This window comes from Aristolochia californica, unplaced genomic scaffold (assembly GCF_029961685.1).
Source record: "Aristolochia californica isolate CCGP_79_NKW_82.1479 unplaced genomic scaffold, dmAriCali1.0.hap1 SCAF_11, whole genome shotgun sequence".
In the NCBI taxonomy this organism is placed as follows: Eukaryota; Viridiplantae; Streptophyta; class Magnoliopsida; order Piperales; family Aristolochiaceae; genus Aristolochia; species Aristolochia californica.
In genome coordinates this window covers 2,100,041-2,113,794 of record NW_027181782.1, presented here as the reverse complement: position 1 = coordinate 2,113,794, position 13,754 = coordinate 2,100,041, and the positions used below count along the sequence as shown (strand labels likewise).

At 36.2% G+C, this 13,754-nt stretch overlaps 2 protein-coding genes across 2 annotated transcripts; both read left to right on the top strand.

The window, feature by feature from the left end:
* Positions 1 to 1,175: 1,175 nt before the first annotated feature.
* LOC137944707 (UPF0481 protein At3g47200-like) lies at positions 1,176 to 2,644 on the top strand. The gene has a single exon (XM_068790430.1). The coding sequence runs from the start codon at positions 1,177 to 1,179 to the stop codon at positions 2,587 to 2,589; it is 1,413 nt and encodes a 470-aa protein (XP_068646531.1). The 5' UTR covers position 1,176; the 3' UTR covers positions 2,590 to 2,644.
* A 6,023-nt stretch (positions 2,645 to 8,667) lies between these two features.
* Positions 8,668 to 12,728, top strand: LOC137944542 (protein neprosin-like). The gene is made up of 6 exons (XM_068790224.1): positions 8,668 to 8,826; positions 8,910 to 8,996; positions 11,450 to 11,620; positions 11,743 to 11,796; positions 11,892 to 12,038; positions 12,312 to 12,728. Exons 1-6 carry the CDS (start codon positions 8,668 to 8,670, stop codon positions 12,726 to 12,728), a joined length of 1,035 nt encoding a protein of 344 aa, XP_068646325.1.
* Positions 12,729 to 13,754: the final 1,026 nt, after the last annotated feature.

The following is a 13,754-nucleotide window of genomic DNA, read 5'->3' as shown; positions in this document are numbered from 1 at the left end:
GGTTGAAGAATGTTTTGAAGGACTTGAAAATTGAACATACTCAGTTGGTCATGTTGTACTGTGAGAACCAAACTACTCTACATATTGCCTCAAACCTGGTCTTTCATAAGCAAACTCAACATATTCAAATTGATTGTCACTTAGTTTGTGAAAAGATTTAAGCAGACTTGATAAGACAACACACATACGAACCAACAACCAAACTACATACTTATTCACTAAGGCGTTGAGTTCGTCCCAATTTGAAGCATTACTCGACAAGTTGGGTGTTATTAACATACACTCAAACTTGAGGGGGGGTGTTGAAGACAATCATGTAAAATAGGAAAGTGAGTATTCAGTTGTCATTGCTAGATTCATTAAGTAAATATTTAGTTACGATTGTTAGATTCGTCAGTGCTAATTGATAGGCGTAATTGTTTCGTTTTTCTGTATAAAGATGTAACCTCATTGCAGAAATGATATCAAAAATATACCTTTTCTCAATTTTCTTGAGATATCTTTGGTGAAACATCTCTTTTTTCACATTTGCAGGATCTTACAAACGGATTCCCTTAAGTTTATGTTGTCTTTTAATTCTAAATGTGTCCCTTTCATAAGATATTAAAGTAAAAAATGCTTGGTTAGTTCAATTAACTATTGGATTCTATAAGTTCAATTAGTTTATTATAGCCAACCCCCACCCCTTCTTCCATCTTCGGTCTATTAATATGTTTCTTCATAAAACTCAATCAAACCCAATTGCCCTGGCCACGGTCACCCAGGTGATAAGCGACCCCTAGTTTCTACAGATGCTAATTGCTATTATCTTTCACCACAGGAACCTGGACATGAAAAAGATGAGCGTGATAAACGCAGAGCATGATCTCGTCTTTGTTGTTTTCAGCTTTACAACTTTCATTGCAAGCTTTTCTCTTTCCGGTCTTTGGCTGTCATTCTTTATATTGTCCTTTCCTCACTCCTCGAACTTTATATATCAAGGACTCAATAATTAAATCCCAGAAGGAAAATATCTACTCCTTTTTGATGATTCAGAATGAAAAATGGCTCACTGGAGTACCAAACCAGTAAACATCACCTTTAATGCCCACTAACTTTATGGTCTTAAATAGACTTGAATCAGAGCTGCTAAACTTCAGAAGCTCATTGCAGACACAGAAGAAGAAGAGAGGAACGATGAGCACTACTAACGTAGGAAAAGATGCATGGCTGAAGTCTCTGAAAGAGAAATACGAGAACTTAGGTGGAAAGGGAAAATGCCCGAAGCCAGCTACCATCCACAGGGTTCCCCACATCATCCGCAGAGGTGATGAAGGCGCCTACGAGCCCGAGATCATCTCTATCGGTCCGTATCACCGGCACAATGAAAAGCTAAAAGCTATGGAGAAGCATAAATGGCAGTACCTGCTTTCCTTGTGCTCACGGTACAACCGCCACTGGGAAGATATTGCCCTCGAAGTTGGGAAACTGGTGAACGGAGCACAGACATGCTACTCTGATATCAATCCTGTTGAGGAGGAGTTCGCTGAGATGCTGTTGCTGGATGGCTGCTTTACTCTCGAGCTTTTCCTCAAATACGAGGACAGAATATCAAATAAAACTGGGAAGAATCGTTCTGAGACGGATCCAATATTTGGTTACTGTACTCCGTGGGTTGTGCGATGTGTCGCCAGAGATTTGCTCCTAGCAGAGAACCAGCTTCCTTTCTTCGTCCTGCAGAAGATTTTTGATGAATTTAACGAACCGAGCACAAAGCTTTCTCTGGTTGATCTAGCCATGCGCTTCTTCAAAGCTCTGTACCTTGCCATCAACCAGAATTCATCCCTAGGCCTAGCTCAGAAACAATCCTCAGATGCACCTAATCACCTTCACTTGCTTCATTTAGTTCACTCCCACTTCGTCCCACCTCAACCTTCACACCCAGCCAGGAACATCAAGAAGAATCTCCTCTCGTCCAGCTCTCTTCTTCCCAGCTTCAACAAGCACAACCCATCAAAGGACACTCTGGACATTCAGCCCCATACGCCCCTACCCACCGTCCCTCGAGCACAGCGGCTTCAGGACTCAGGCATCAAGTTCAAAAAAGGCGAAGGGAAAAACTTCCTGGATATCAAGTTCCAGAACGGAGTGATGGAAATCCCCCATTTGATCGTCGATCACTACACAAACACCTTCCTGCGCAACCTGATCGCTTTCGAGCAGGGCCATCCTCAATCCGGGAAATGCTTCACCATGTACGCTGCCTTCATGGACTTTGTGGTGAACACGGCCAAGGACGTGGAGATACTCCACGAGCATGGGATTCTCGATCATGGCCTGGGGAGCGAGCAGAACATCGCGCTGCTGTTCAACGAGATTTGCAAGGGGCTGATAGTCGAACCAGACAAAAACGACAAGTACCTTCTGCTGGTGAATGACGTGATCTGTTACTCAAACATTCCATGGAATATGTGGCGAGCGAAGCTCAATCGTGACTATTTCGGTAATCCCTGGGCGATCGTCTCAGTGGCAGCAGCAGTTGTGGCACTGTCTCTCACCCTCATCAACACTTTCTTTAGCATCTATAGGTATTATCATCCTTCCCCTTGAACCTAGCTTCTTTTTCTGTGTTCCCATTTCTCATGGTGTTCCACTACAGTCTGAATTTCTGAGTGCTTTTATTAAGAAGTGTCAGTTATATATGGTCTGAATATGTTAGACAAGTTTTTATATATAATAAGCTCTCTGTTGTACAAGTATTCGTAAAATAATTCCAAAATCTGTAGCTCTGGAAATTAATGCCAGGTTTTGCATAAGCTGTCCCATGTCTATGAACAACCTGATTACAATCTTATGTCCTAGAAACCAGGCTTTGCCATGAGATTGAAACGAGCTTTGCAAGCATTAGGGTGACCCAACCCTGAGGAATTGGGATCTGCTAATGTCGTGAGGGCTCGATTATAAAGCTGGAGAGCATGGTCCCATTCACCCTCCAGAGATAGGACGTATCTCATGCTCAATAATGCATGGCTCTGACGGGATACAATCTCAATAATGAGGGCAGTTTTTTTCCTTCATTGGGTCCCCTTCAATATCTCATATTCAGATTGATGGATGGGAGAATCTTTTACTTATTAAATACTTGATCCCACTTGCAGCCAAAGCAGATTTCTTAACTTTAACTCTTTTCTTTATCCATCACAGTTTGGGATTTAGAACATATGTAAAGCTTTACCTTGTTGCCAACTAGTAGGAATTGACTCATTGTGTAAAGTGAAAGAATTAGGTTAATATTAGACTAGAATGACAATGTTTAGAGTGTGTTTATGTGAATAGAAAACTATAAGAAAAAGTCATTGTTCCATTAATTGATTTAAGCCGAAAGAGCCTCACTTTAGGAAGTGGTGCGTTTAACAACGGTTCAGGTCGACCTAACCAGAGCCTTACATATTGCCTCCCCTAACAGTGACACAGTATTAGACTGTTGTAGTTTTCCCTTAGGGTCTGTTTGGAACCCCTAGAAAAGAAAAGAAATGAGAATTTGATAATTATTATTTTCAAAAATAGTTAGTGAAAATAAGATAATGATCAAATTCTCCTTTTCACTAACTATTTTTGGGAATAATAATGGTCAAATTCTCATTTTATTTTATTTTCTTTTCCATGGGGTTCCAAACAGACCCTTAGTAAAGTGGTGTAGAATCTTATGTGGGTTGTTGTGTTGTTGAGTCGAGGATAGATGATCCCATGGGAATAAATACTGATTCTGACATGTCTAATTTTTAGTCTAGCATTTGGCAAGGGAACAAATACTAATCATTTTATTTGAATTACTAATTCCAAATTATTCCAATTGCATAAGTCTGAATGTGGTTCCTCCCTTGTAATGTGACAATGAAAAGGCATAAAAGGGTATGCTTTTTTAGCTAGCTCCTGTGAAAAAAAGGGTTGTAGGATTTGTTAATATAATCTATGCATTTGAATCCCAAACCTGAATCATATTGATATGCAATCTACAACCTCAACTTCTAAATAAATCATATTTTTCTATTCGGCACATTGGTAGGTCAATTACAAATTTTGGGCACTTGTAAGCATCTGAATCTACCATTAACATTCAGAAAAAAAGTTGAATTTCAACAGCAAGGGTTCGGATCCAATACCAATGATTTGAATCCATTCCTTCCAGTGACATGATTTTGCAGTTGAATACACCCATATGTTCAACTCCTTAGACTTCTGCTTCTTACAAAGCTTGAATCCGTCATTTGTGCCAAAACTTTCCATAAATCGGATTCACATCTTTTTTTTTTTGTTTTTCACCCATATGGGGTCAAATCCAATTATGAGTTTGACTCGGCAGTGTGCCTTCATAATAGAGTTTGAATCTACTTTTAATTCCAAAAGTTTATGTAACTCGGGTTCGAATCCTTTTTTTTCTCTGCTTGCTTGGGGATTTGAATCCCATCACTTGGGTCCAAACCCTTTCTTCTTTACAAGCTTCTTTTAAGTCCTTGGATTTGAATCCTCCTCCTTGATGGGATAAAATCCAATAGAGGGTTTGACTCCATTATTAATTTTGAAACTTTTTGTAAGTGAGGTTCACACTCTTTTTTGCTTTTATGCATTCAGATGGGTTCGAATCCACATATGGATTCGAAACTACCTTTCAAAAATTCTTGAAACACTTTCTTTTCTAAACAATTCTCATTTAAAGATTAGTATAAAATGTATGTGTTTGTTATCATCAAAATTCATGTACTCAGAGATATCTCGAACCTCTTCTTTAACACAAGAGATCCAAGAGAATTCCACATTGTTAGGTTTGTTTTTACCAACATAAAATATTAGGAAGAATTATTAATATATTTTTCTTTTGGTAAAAAGCATCCCCTACCCCCTTCCCTCTTAGGTTGTTTATGCACAAAGGGAAGGGATCCTTCACTTCCTCATTGTTATGTGATAGCAAGGGATCCCTTCCCTATCATTTATATGCCACCCTTCTCCCTATTTTTTAGTGTCCATGGGGAAGGGGTCCCCATCTTATCTATTGTCAATAGTTGGGGTGGGGGGAAGGTGGGGGTTTGGTTGATTCCTCCTACTCTAATGTTGAAAAAAGGGGAGCTGGTGCATGACCACCCATCCCCTCTTTTTGTGTCATACCTAGGGAGTTCCCTTGCATACATGATGTAACCTATCTAATTGGATTGTTTCATCTGATTCATCAATTGAATCTGACTAGTCCGTTGGGTTTTACCCAAAGTTGATCTTACTTTGTTATAACCTGGACAAGGGACTAGGTCCAATTGACCTCCATCCAACTAGTTGGTTCGGTCTAGGCTTCATAACATTGTGACATAGTTGTGTGACTAAGCACATATGCCTCCACTATATATAAACAATTATAAAATTTAAAAAAATGTTTCCCTAGCATTCTCAGTATAAAAATTGTTTTCATTTTTCTTATTCTATCTCTGAGAACAACATCATCAAGCATTCTATTTTATGTATTCTTAGTCATTCTTCATAGTTTATGTGTAGCCAAGGTTGAACTCAAGACCTCGTTGAGCTACAACCTAAGTCTCCATCCCCCAACATATTGACATTCTCAATTATCCTTTCAGGTTAAACTCCAGTGGTGTACACCTTACCATCTTCCAAGGATCTCAAGCAAGCTTGTCTTGTGCCTCACCTCAATGATGAACAAAGGATGAGCATTTAAGAAGATAATATCCATATTAAATTAATTAAAAGTCTTTTATAAACATCTGTGTATGGAAAAAAAAACATAGTTGTGGTTGAACTTTGACCGATATTCAATCAAGTTTGAATCGGATCGGATTAATAATTCGATCAGGTTCGAATTTGGTAGTTTGTAGTTACTCTACCTTTTATTCTATTACATGAATATTTAGAATATTTTTATGTATTTTTATTAATTTTAGATTTTTAAGTGGTGACTTTGGACCCAAATTGGAAGAGTGAAATCTGGATGGATTCTCATTCAATTGGAAAACTCAAGATCTCATTGAGCTATAACCCAAGTTTCCATCCTCCAACGTACTTAAAAAAACATTTATTGCAACAATGACATTCCTAGTTATCCTTCCAAGTTAAACTCTAGTTGTGTACACTTCATTATCTATTCAATACCTCAACCAAGACTATCAAGTTGTGGTTAACCTTATGACCTAGACTATCAAGCTGTGTTTAACCTCATGATGGACCATGGGCAACCATTAATGAAAATAAGATATTATCGCATTTAAAAGCTTTTTTATAATTGTCCATGCGCATGTGTGCATGTGTGCGTGTGTGCATGCATGTAAGGAAATAAGGGAAAAACAACTAAATTGGGGTTGCGCTTTTATAGCAATTACTAAATCTATCATCAAGAGGGTTATTGTATTTTTGAAGAATTAATCGAGTTTCAATGTACTCGTGAAACCTCGTATTCAGATATAAATATCGTAGATAAAATTTGGTGATTGTTAATAGATAAGTTATTTTACCCTAATGAGGTTAAGGGTATTTTTTTTTAATATTATGTATTAAACTCACTTAATATAAAGCATGGAGAAGAGAAGAGCAAACATTAACTTTTGAGATCCTCTTCTCCTCATCCTTTTTTGGTCCTCCTCTTTCTTCTCTCACCATTATGAGCTCTTCTCTTCTCATCTCTTCTTCTCACTTCTCTTTCCCCCAAAAACTTCTTTGTTCTGATAATGCTTAATGGATTAATGCCCTAGAATTTAACACTAAGCTCAACGACTCTATTTTTGAATGTTGAGAATTCATCTATTTAAGTTGATAAACTATTTTTCCTTGAATCTTAGGCTTCTACTACTACTCCATAGCACACACATACTTTCAAATCAAATTTGGAGATTGAGTTTTTGAAAGGTTAGTTGGCAAAGAGCAAAGTATTTATGAGCCATTATTTTGAGATCTTTGTTTATTTAGCATCTTTTGTGTTAGAATTTGTGCTCTTCTTTGTAATCATTTCATGCATTCTAGCATATGGATTAGTTGTGCCATTATAAGTGGCTTTTGCATTGTACTAAAATTTGGGGATTGTATCTCAAAAATCCAAGTCTCAATATTCCTTTTATTTTGAAATCTTCTAATTGAAATTGATTGAGTACAATTTACTAGTGTCCTTGCACTTTGAAATCGTACATCTAAGTTCAAAGTTACCACTCATAGGCCTATACATTGAAATCATTATTTTTTATGATTTTTTTTTATGTGTAAGCCCCTATTTGAAAAATCCATTGGAGTTTTATACTGAATTTTAATTTTGAAATCTAGTCATATAAAGACTCATTGAGTTGCTATTACATAAAATAGGTTCTAAGGAATGGTGCTTCAGATACTGGTTTCCCTTTCTAGAAAACTCTGTTTGCCAAACTTATTTTTTACTTAGAAAGTAGATTCAAAGATCTTTCTGTCAATAAATAATTTGAAATATGAAAAGTTCAGTATGGAGGTGCAAATGACAAGAAAATAACAGGCATTTGGACAAGAAAGAAAGAAAAAAGATAGAATACGAACCTAAACTACTAGAGATGATAGATCATAAAAGAATCGCATTCTTTGTGGGTTGACCGAGTGAACTCACAGAAGTTGCTCTCATACCATGTTGAATTTCTAGAAAAGAGGAAAACTTCATTGATTTGATGTAATTTGAGTACAATGAGACTAAATGTATAATAGATGAAATAAGTAGAGCCAATTACAGTTAAACTACATTTGTCCCAGTTATACCCGAATTTAAACAATAAAAGATAAATTCTAGAACAATTGAACAACTTAACATAAATACAACTAACATAACTAAAACACCTTTAATTGAGACTCTTCAATGATACCTCCTTCCATGAGACTCTTCTTAAATATCATATTAATTCTGGCTCTGTGAAACTTCTTACTATAAGAGTCATGTAAGACTATTTCATATTTGCTCTTCAACACACTCTTTGGGTCCTTCATCCTCAAACCATGCAATAAGAGGGAGATGTTAAGGGGCATAAGGTCAAGGTGTTGATCAACAGTGACAACATATACAAATGATCCCTAACAGGAAACCCTCGTGAGGTACTCTTCATTTGAAGATGTCTTCAGTGCTTTCTCTGGAAGGAAGTGTTGCCTAAGACTTGGCCATGATTAAGCTTAAATGCCATAATCAAATCGTTTAGTTTATATTTACGTCTCTGAAAGTTATACAAACTTATACGATACTCGGTGATTGAGAAGACTTGCACGGTCACTGTTGATTGAATGAGCGTCCTTCGCTCCAATTCCTGTATTTTAGCATTTCTTTCAGGTCTGCGTTGATCAAGAAATGAACTTTGTCAGAGTTTAATAAGGCCAGTCATTAAATCCATAGGAGAAACTAAGATTCTTTAAGATCTAATCACGTTAAACGAAATCCAAGAGCCAGTACAGGAGTCTTCCTTGCACGTTCATGGATATGACTTGGCTCTCCACTCCCAACAGAATTTATAATGCATTTTCCAGCGCATGAAATCAAGAAATCGCTTCCTGCTCCTAATAAATAGATCGAAAATATGATTCAGAAGAGAGATCTGGAAGCTTGTTGTAGTTGTCTCGTCTGGTAAGTGTTAAGGAACACTGCACAGTAACAGTGGTTGATAAGTTTCAGGTGGCAAGCTGGTTGTAACTCCCATGGCTGGTCCTGAGGGTATCAGATTCCATATAGCCTTGACTGGGTGGATTGCGATTTGCGTCGTCTCTCGCGAGGCTAGTGAAATATCAAGAGAAGAGTATCTGGAAATGAGGAATTATCTCGAGTTTATAAACAAACCAGGATTGACGACTATCAAGGTGAAAGTTTCTTTCTTATAAAAGGATTAATTTAATGATGTATAACTGTGATAAAAATGATGAGTTTTAATCTGCTTAAATAGACTGAAGAGGGGGATATCTTTGATTGCGTCGATGTAAACGAGCAACCAGCCTTAGATCATCCGGCACTCAAACACCATATAGTACAGGTGAGTCTTTTCACTCTTTCTCAGTCTGTCTTTCTCTTTGAAGGTCGTCTACTGTTCTCCTACTGACTGAAAACTTGCAACACAGATGGAACCTGCTTCGGTTCTAGAAGGGATAAATGCCAAACCTTCAAGCTACATTACAATGAAGACAGGCCTCCCGGATGGAGGCTGACCTGTGGACACAGTTCCCATCAGAAGGGTGCAAATGGACGAACCGTTAGCAGCTGGTTCCGTCTCAAATCTTATAAGGGAATTTAACCAAAATAACCATTTAAAACAATTTATTTTGAAAAACAACGTTGTCATCAAAATATTTTGAAAACTACCCAACTTTGACCGGTCCACTGCACATGTATACACTCAAAGGTGACACGTAAGCTTTGACTGCTTACATGTCACCACATCATCTGCCATGTCATTATTTTGCCACATCACGTAAACTGCCATGTCATTAAATAAAAAAATGAATATTTTTTTAAAAAATAATAAATAAAATACACTTTTTATTACCTTATATCTAAAATAATAAATTATAAAAAATCTTATAAACAATTAAAAATTAACTCTTACTTATTTAACATTTAATATCAATAAAAATATTTATTAATTAAAAAAATTATCGTTACACTTTTTATTACTTTAGATTTTTTAAAAATAAAAAATAAAATAAGTATACTAATTAGATTTAAAATATTTAGAAATTTAAAACATTTATAAATTGAAAAAATATACAAAAAAATTATTTTAGATTTTAAAAATAAAATTTATTTTGTATAATTTTATCACATTATTTAAAAAATAATAAATTATTAAAAATCTTACAACACCTTTTATTATCAATTAAAAATATTTATTAACTGAAAAAATATGAAAATTTTACTTGAGTTTAAAAAATAAATGTACCAGTAAAATTTTTTTTACCTTATATTTAAAATAATAAGTTTAAAAAAATCTTACTCTTACCTATTTAACACTTTTTTATTATCGATTTAAAAAATATTTTAATTAAAAATTTTGAAAATTTTAGTTTTGAGTTTTAAAATCAAATTTATCAATACATTTTTTTCAAATTTATCGATAGACTTTTTATTACCTTATATTTAAAATAATTAAAAATAAATTAAATATACTAATTAATTAAAAAATCTTACTCTTACTAATTTAACATATTTTATTATCGATTTAAAATATATTTTAATTTTTAATTGAGAGGGGGGCATCGAGCCCGAGCAGTGGGGAGCGGCGGCATCAGGCATTGCGAGAGGGGAGAGGAGAGGCGAAGAGGCCGAGGCTAAGCAGCGGCAGCAAGGGAGCGATGGCAGCGAGAGGAGAGAGGGCGAGGCCAGAGGTGGCCGAGGCCAAGCGACAACGAGAGGGCGAGAGGAGAGGAGAGGAGGCTAAGGCCGAGCGGCGGTGAGAGGGCGAGAGGAGAGGAGAGGAGAAAGATGAGTGGGGAAATAAAAAGTGTATTTTATTTTTTATTTAAAAAAAAATATTCAATTTTTTTATTTAATGACTTAGTAGTTTACGTGGCAGATGATGTGGCAAAATAATGACATGGCAGACGATGTGTTCATCTAACTTTATTGCACTGATGACATGGCAACATGTAAGCAGTTAAAGCCTACATGTCGCCTTTGACTGTACACATGTGCAGTGGATCGGTCAAAATTGGGTATTTTTCAAAATAATTTGATGACGTCGTTGTTTTTCAAAATAAGTTGTTTTAAATGGTTATTTTGGTTAAATTCCCATCTTATAAACAAGTATGGACGAAGTGGTTATAGTCCCGATTGACTAAAAACCGTTGACCATCAGGTAAGAACAAGTAGATGCTGTAGCAAGTCCAAATTGTCCAAACTCTACAATGCTAAGAACAACTAGAAGAGCTTATTGATATAGATAAAAGGATAAGGGTTGAATTCAAATCAAATTGTATCTAGCTACAGCACGTAGCTAAAGAGTTGTGTTGTAGCGTTTCCAACTCTTCATCAATACATGTCTCCTCATCAATAAAAATATGGCAAAAACTATTTTTGGTGGCTAAGTTGCGGCCATCACTGGCGCCTGAGGCTCTGTCGAAGCTCTATTTTTTGTTTATTTCATGGTTCACCTACTGAGGAGTTCCAGCGAGGTAGACACGATTCTTCCCTGACATCTCGTGTTGTGAAGGGAAACAAAGGCTTGTGGGTCTTCAGAGGGATCGATCTGAGGGAGAAAATGGTTCAGCCCATTCTGATACCATATAGATGAAAAAGAAGGAAGAAGACAATAATTCGGCGTATTTTCATTGATGATGAAACATGTATTTATAGGATTACAACAAGTGTTGTAGCGTTTACAACTCTTCAACTACGTGTCGTAGCTGGATACAATTTGATTTGAGTTCATTGGTTATCGTTTATCGTTATCACTTATAACCATCCAAACTAATTATCAGTTTTATCATTCAGTATGTTGTAGCAAGTTTATCTGGACTAGCAGGAGGCACCTACCAAGGAACTCAAGTTTCAATCAACGTATGGAACCCTCAGGTGAAGCAGGGTGAGACATTCAGCCTTGCCCAATTGTGGATTATAAATGGGCAAGGTCAGAACCTCAATACTATAGAGGTTGGATGGAATGTGAGTAGCTCTTCCACAAATCACTATTTATCTTGAACAGCCGGTCTTGGTTCTATCTTTTGAAAAAACCCGAGTCTTGATCTTATACAAATCACCATTTGAACAATGGCCATTTTGATCAGGTATATCCAGGTCTATATGGAGACTCTGCAACTCACCTATTTGTGTACTGTACAGTGAGTTTTTGACTACCTCTACTGAATACTTACAATTCTTCTTCATACCTAAAGGAGAAGTTCTAATTACTTGGTAATGATTTTGTGATTGGCAGGCGGATAATTATCGTAGCACCGGATGTTACAATTTATTTTGTTCTGGTTTTGTGCAATTCTCAAGAACAATAACACCTGGCATTAGACTTCCAAAAATCTCTTCCTTTGGTGGCACCCAGGAGGATATCACCCTACTTGCATTTTGGGTATATTAACTTTGCTAACCGATGTTACATTCTAGCTCTTAACCAATCAGTAACATTCGTTACAATTAGTTAGAGCTGGTGTGTTACATAATGTCAGATATTTCTTGGGTTTGTGAGGTAAAATTATGTTAAACACTTGCAAACTTAATGGTGGTTATACCCCATACGTGGTACAGATGTTACATAATGTGTAACATCCATTATGTTTGGAATTATTAAGATCCCATATGTTGTTAACCATGTTTAAGTACCTTTATTGTGTTTTTTCCTCAGGATGAAGGCACACAAAATTGGTGGCTTGGATACCATGAAACTCAAAGTAGTAGCTTCGTATGGGTGGGTTATTGGTCGGGTTCTCTCTTCAAGGCTTTAGTGAAATATACAAATAGGATTGATTGGGGAGGAGAGGTGGTTGGTGACACCTTTGGAACTTACCCACAAATGGGAAATGGCCATTTCCCAGCAGAAGGCTATAAGAAAACTGCTTATATGAATCAAATTTTGTATGTTGATAAGAACTTCACATTGCGAGATGTACCTAATAATATCGTAAAAACACAAACTCGGCCCAAATGTTATAAAATTCAAAATGAAGGCAAAGGCTCAACTAGATTTGGTAGGTATTTCTTCTTTGGAGGACCAGGTGGCCGTTGTGCCCAAGTTGTTGCATGGGAGGATGCTAGTGAATGACCCAAGATATGCATTCACGTATAGGGCAATTGCCACCTTAGTGTGATACATATATATTGCAGTTTATATGTGATGTGCCTCAATTTATGTAGTAGGGCTGAAGACTCAAAAACCAAGTAGTTTGTGTAGTACTAGGGCTGAAAAGTCTTTATGTGTCATCTATAAAGATTTACCTTGAATAAGGATTTGTGACTTATCAAGTTGACTCATAAACACCCTGGTGTTGGGAGAAATGATACTCTCTCACTTTTTGTGAATCTGTTGAGAAATCATTTAATAAAGAAAAACCACACACACACACAAAGAGCCAAGATTTTTTTTACGTGGAAAACCTTTCAAAACAAAGGGAAAAAACCACGGGACCTAGTCCAGTTAAAACTTTGACTATCAACACTGATGTGTACACAAATGTTCTCTCTAGATAACACTAGAGGTATACAATCAACAATAATCTCAAGAAAAAACACTTTCTTGATCAGAGCGTTTGACAAAAATTGTACGGACTACCCTGCTTTAACTACCCCTTTTCTTTTTTTCTTCTTCTCTTCTATTTATAATGTCAGCATCACTTAGGTTTTGGTAAACCTAAAATCAGTTGGGCCTAAGTCCTCTCTCCATGTGGGCCCCATCCTCCATATAGGAGGGAACCCACACAACACCCTTGAACTTATAAGAGGCTGATTTAATTCAGTCCATGAATGGGAAAATGGTCTTGAGCATTAGTTTTTTTTTTCAACTATCTCTGTCATTTTTCATCAAATGATTTTTTTTCTTGCATTTTCGTCAATCCTCACATACGTTATGGTCGATTTTAGTTATTTCGTTAACCAAGAATAGTAAACATTATACTTGAATAGAAAGCATCCATTTTTAATTATGTTATCCATTTATTGTTTTTTATTGATTTTTATTACCTTTTTAAATAATTTTAGAAAATATTTAGAAAGTAAGAGAGAAAATCACTATATCTCTTAGTTAATAAATTTTCTCTCATAAAATGATGGAATTTGGGAGAAAATAAAAGAA

What these genes read in the sequence shown, in the direction of transcription:
- LOC137944707 (XM_068790430.1), top strand. Translation starts at nt 1,177, where the DNA reads ATGAGCACTACTAACGTAGGAAAAGATGCATGGCTGAAGTCTCTGAAA.
- LOC137944542 (XM_068790224.1), top strand. Translation starts at nt 8,668, where the DNA reads ATGGCTGGTCCTGAGGGTATCAGATTCCATATAGCCTTGACTGGGTGG. An exon ending in CAGGATTGACGACTATCAAG is followed by an intron (nt 8,827 to 8,909) that starts GTGAAAGTTTCT and finishes CTGCTTAAATAG; the next exon opens with ACTGAAGAGGGGGATATCTT. An exon ending in TCAAACACCATATAGTACAG is followed by an intron (nt 8,997 to 11,449) that starts GTGAGTCTTTTC and finishes TTTATCATTCAG; the next exon opens with TATGTTGTAGCAAGTTTATC.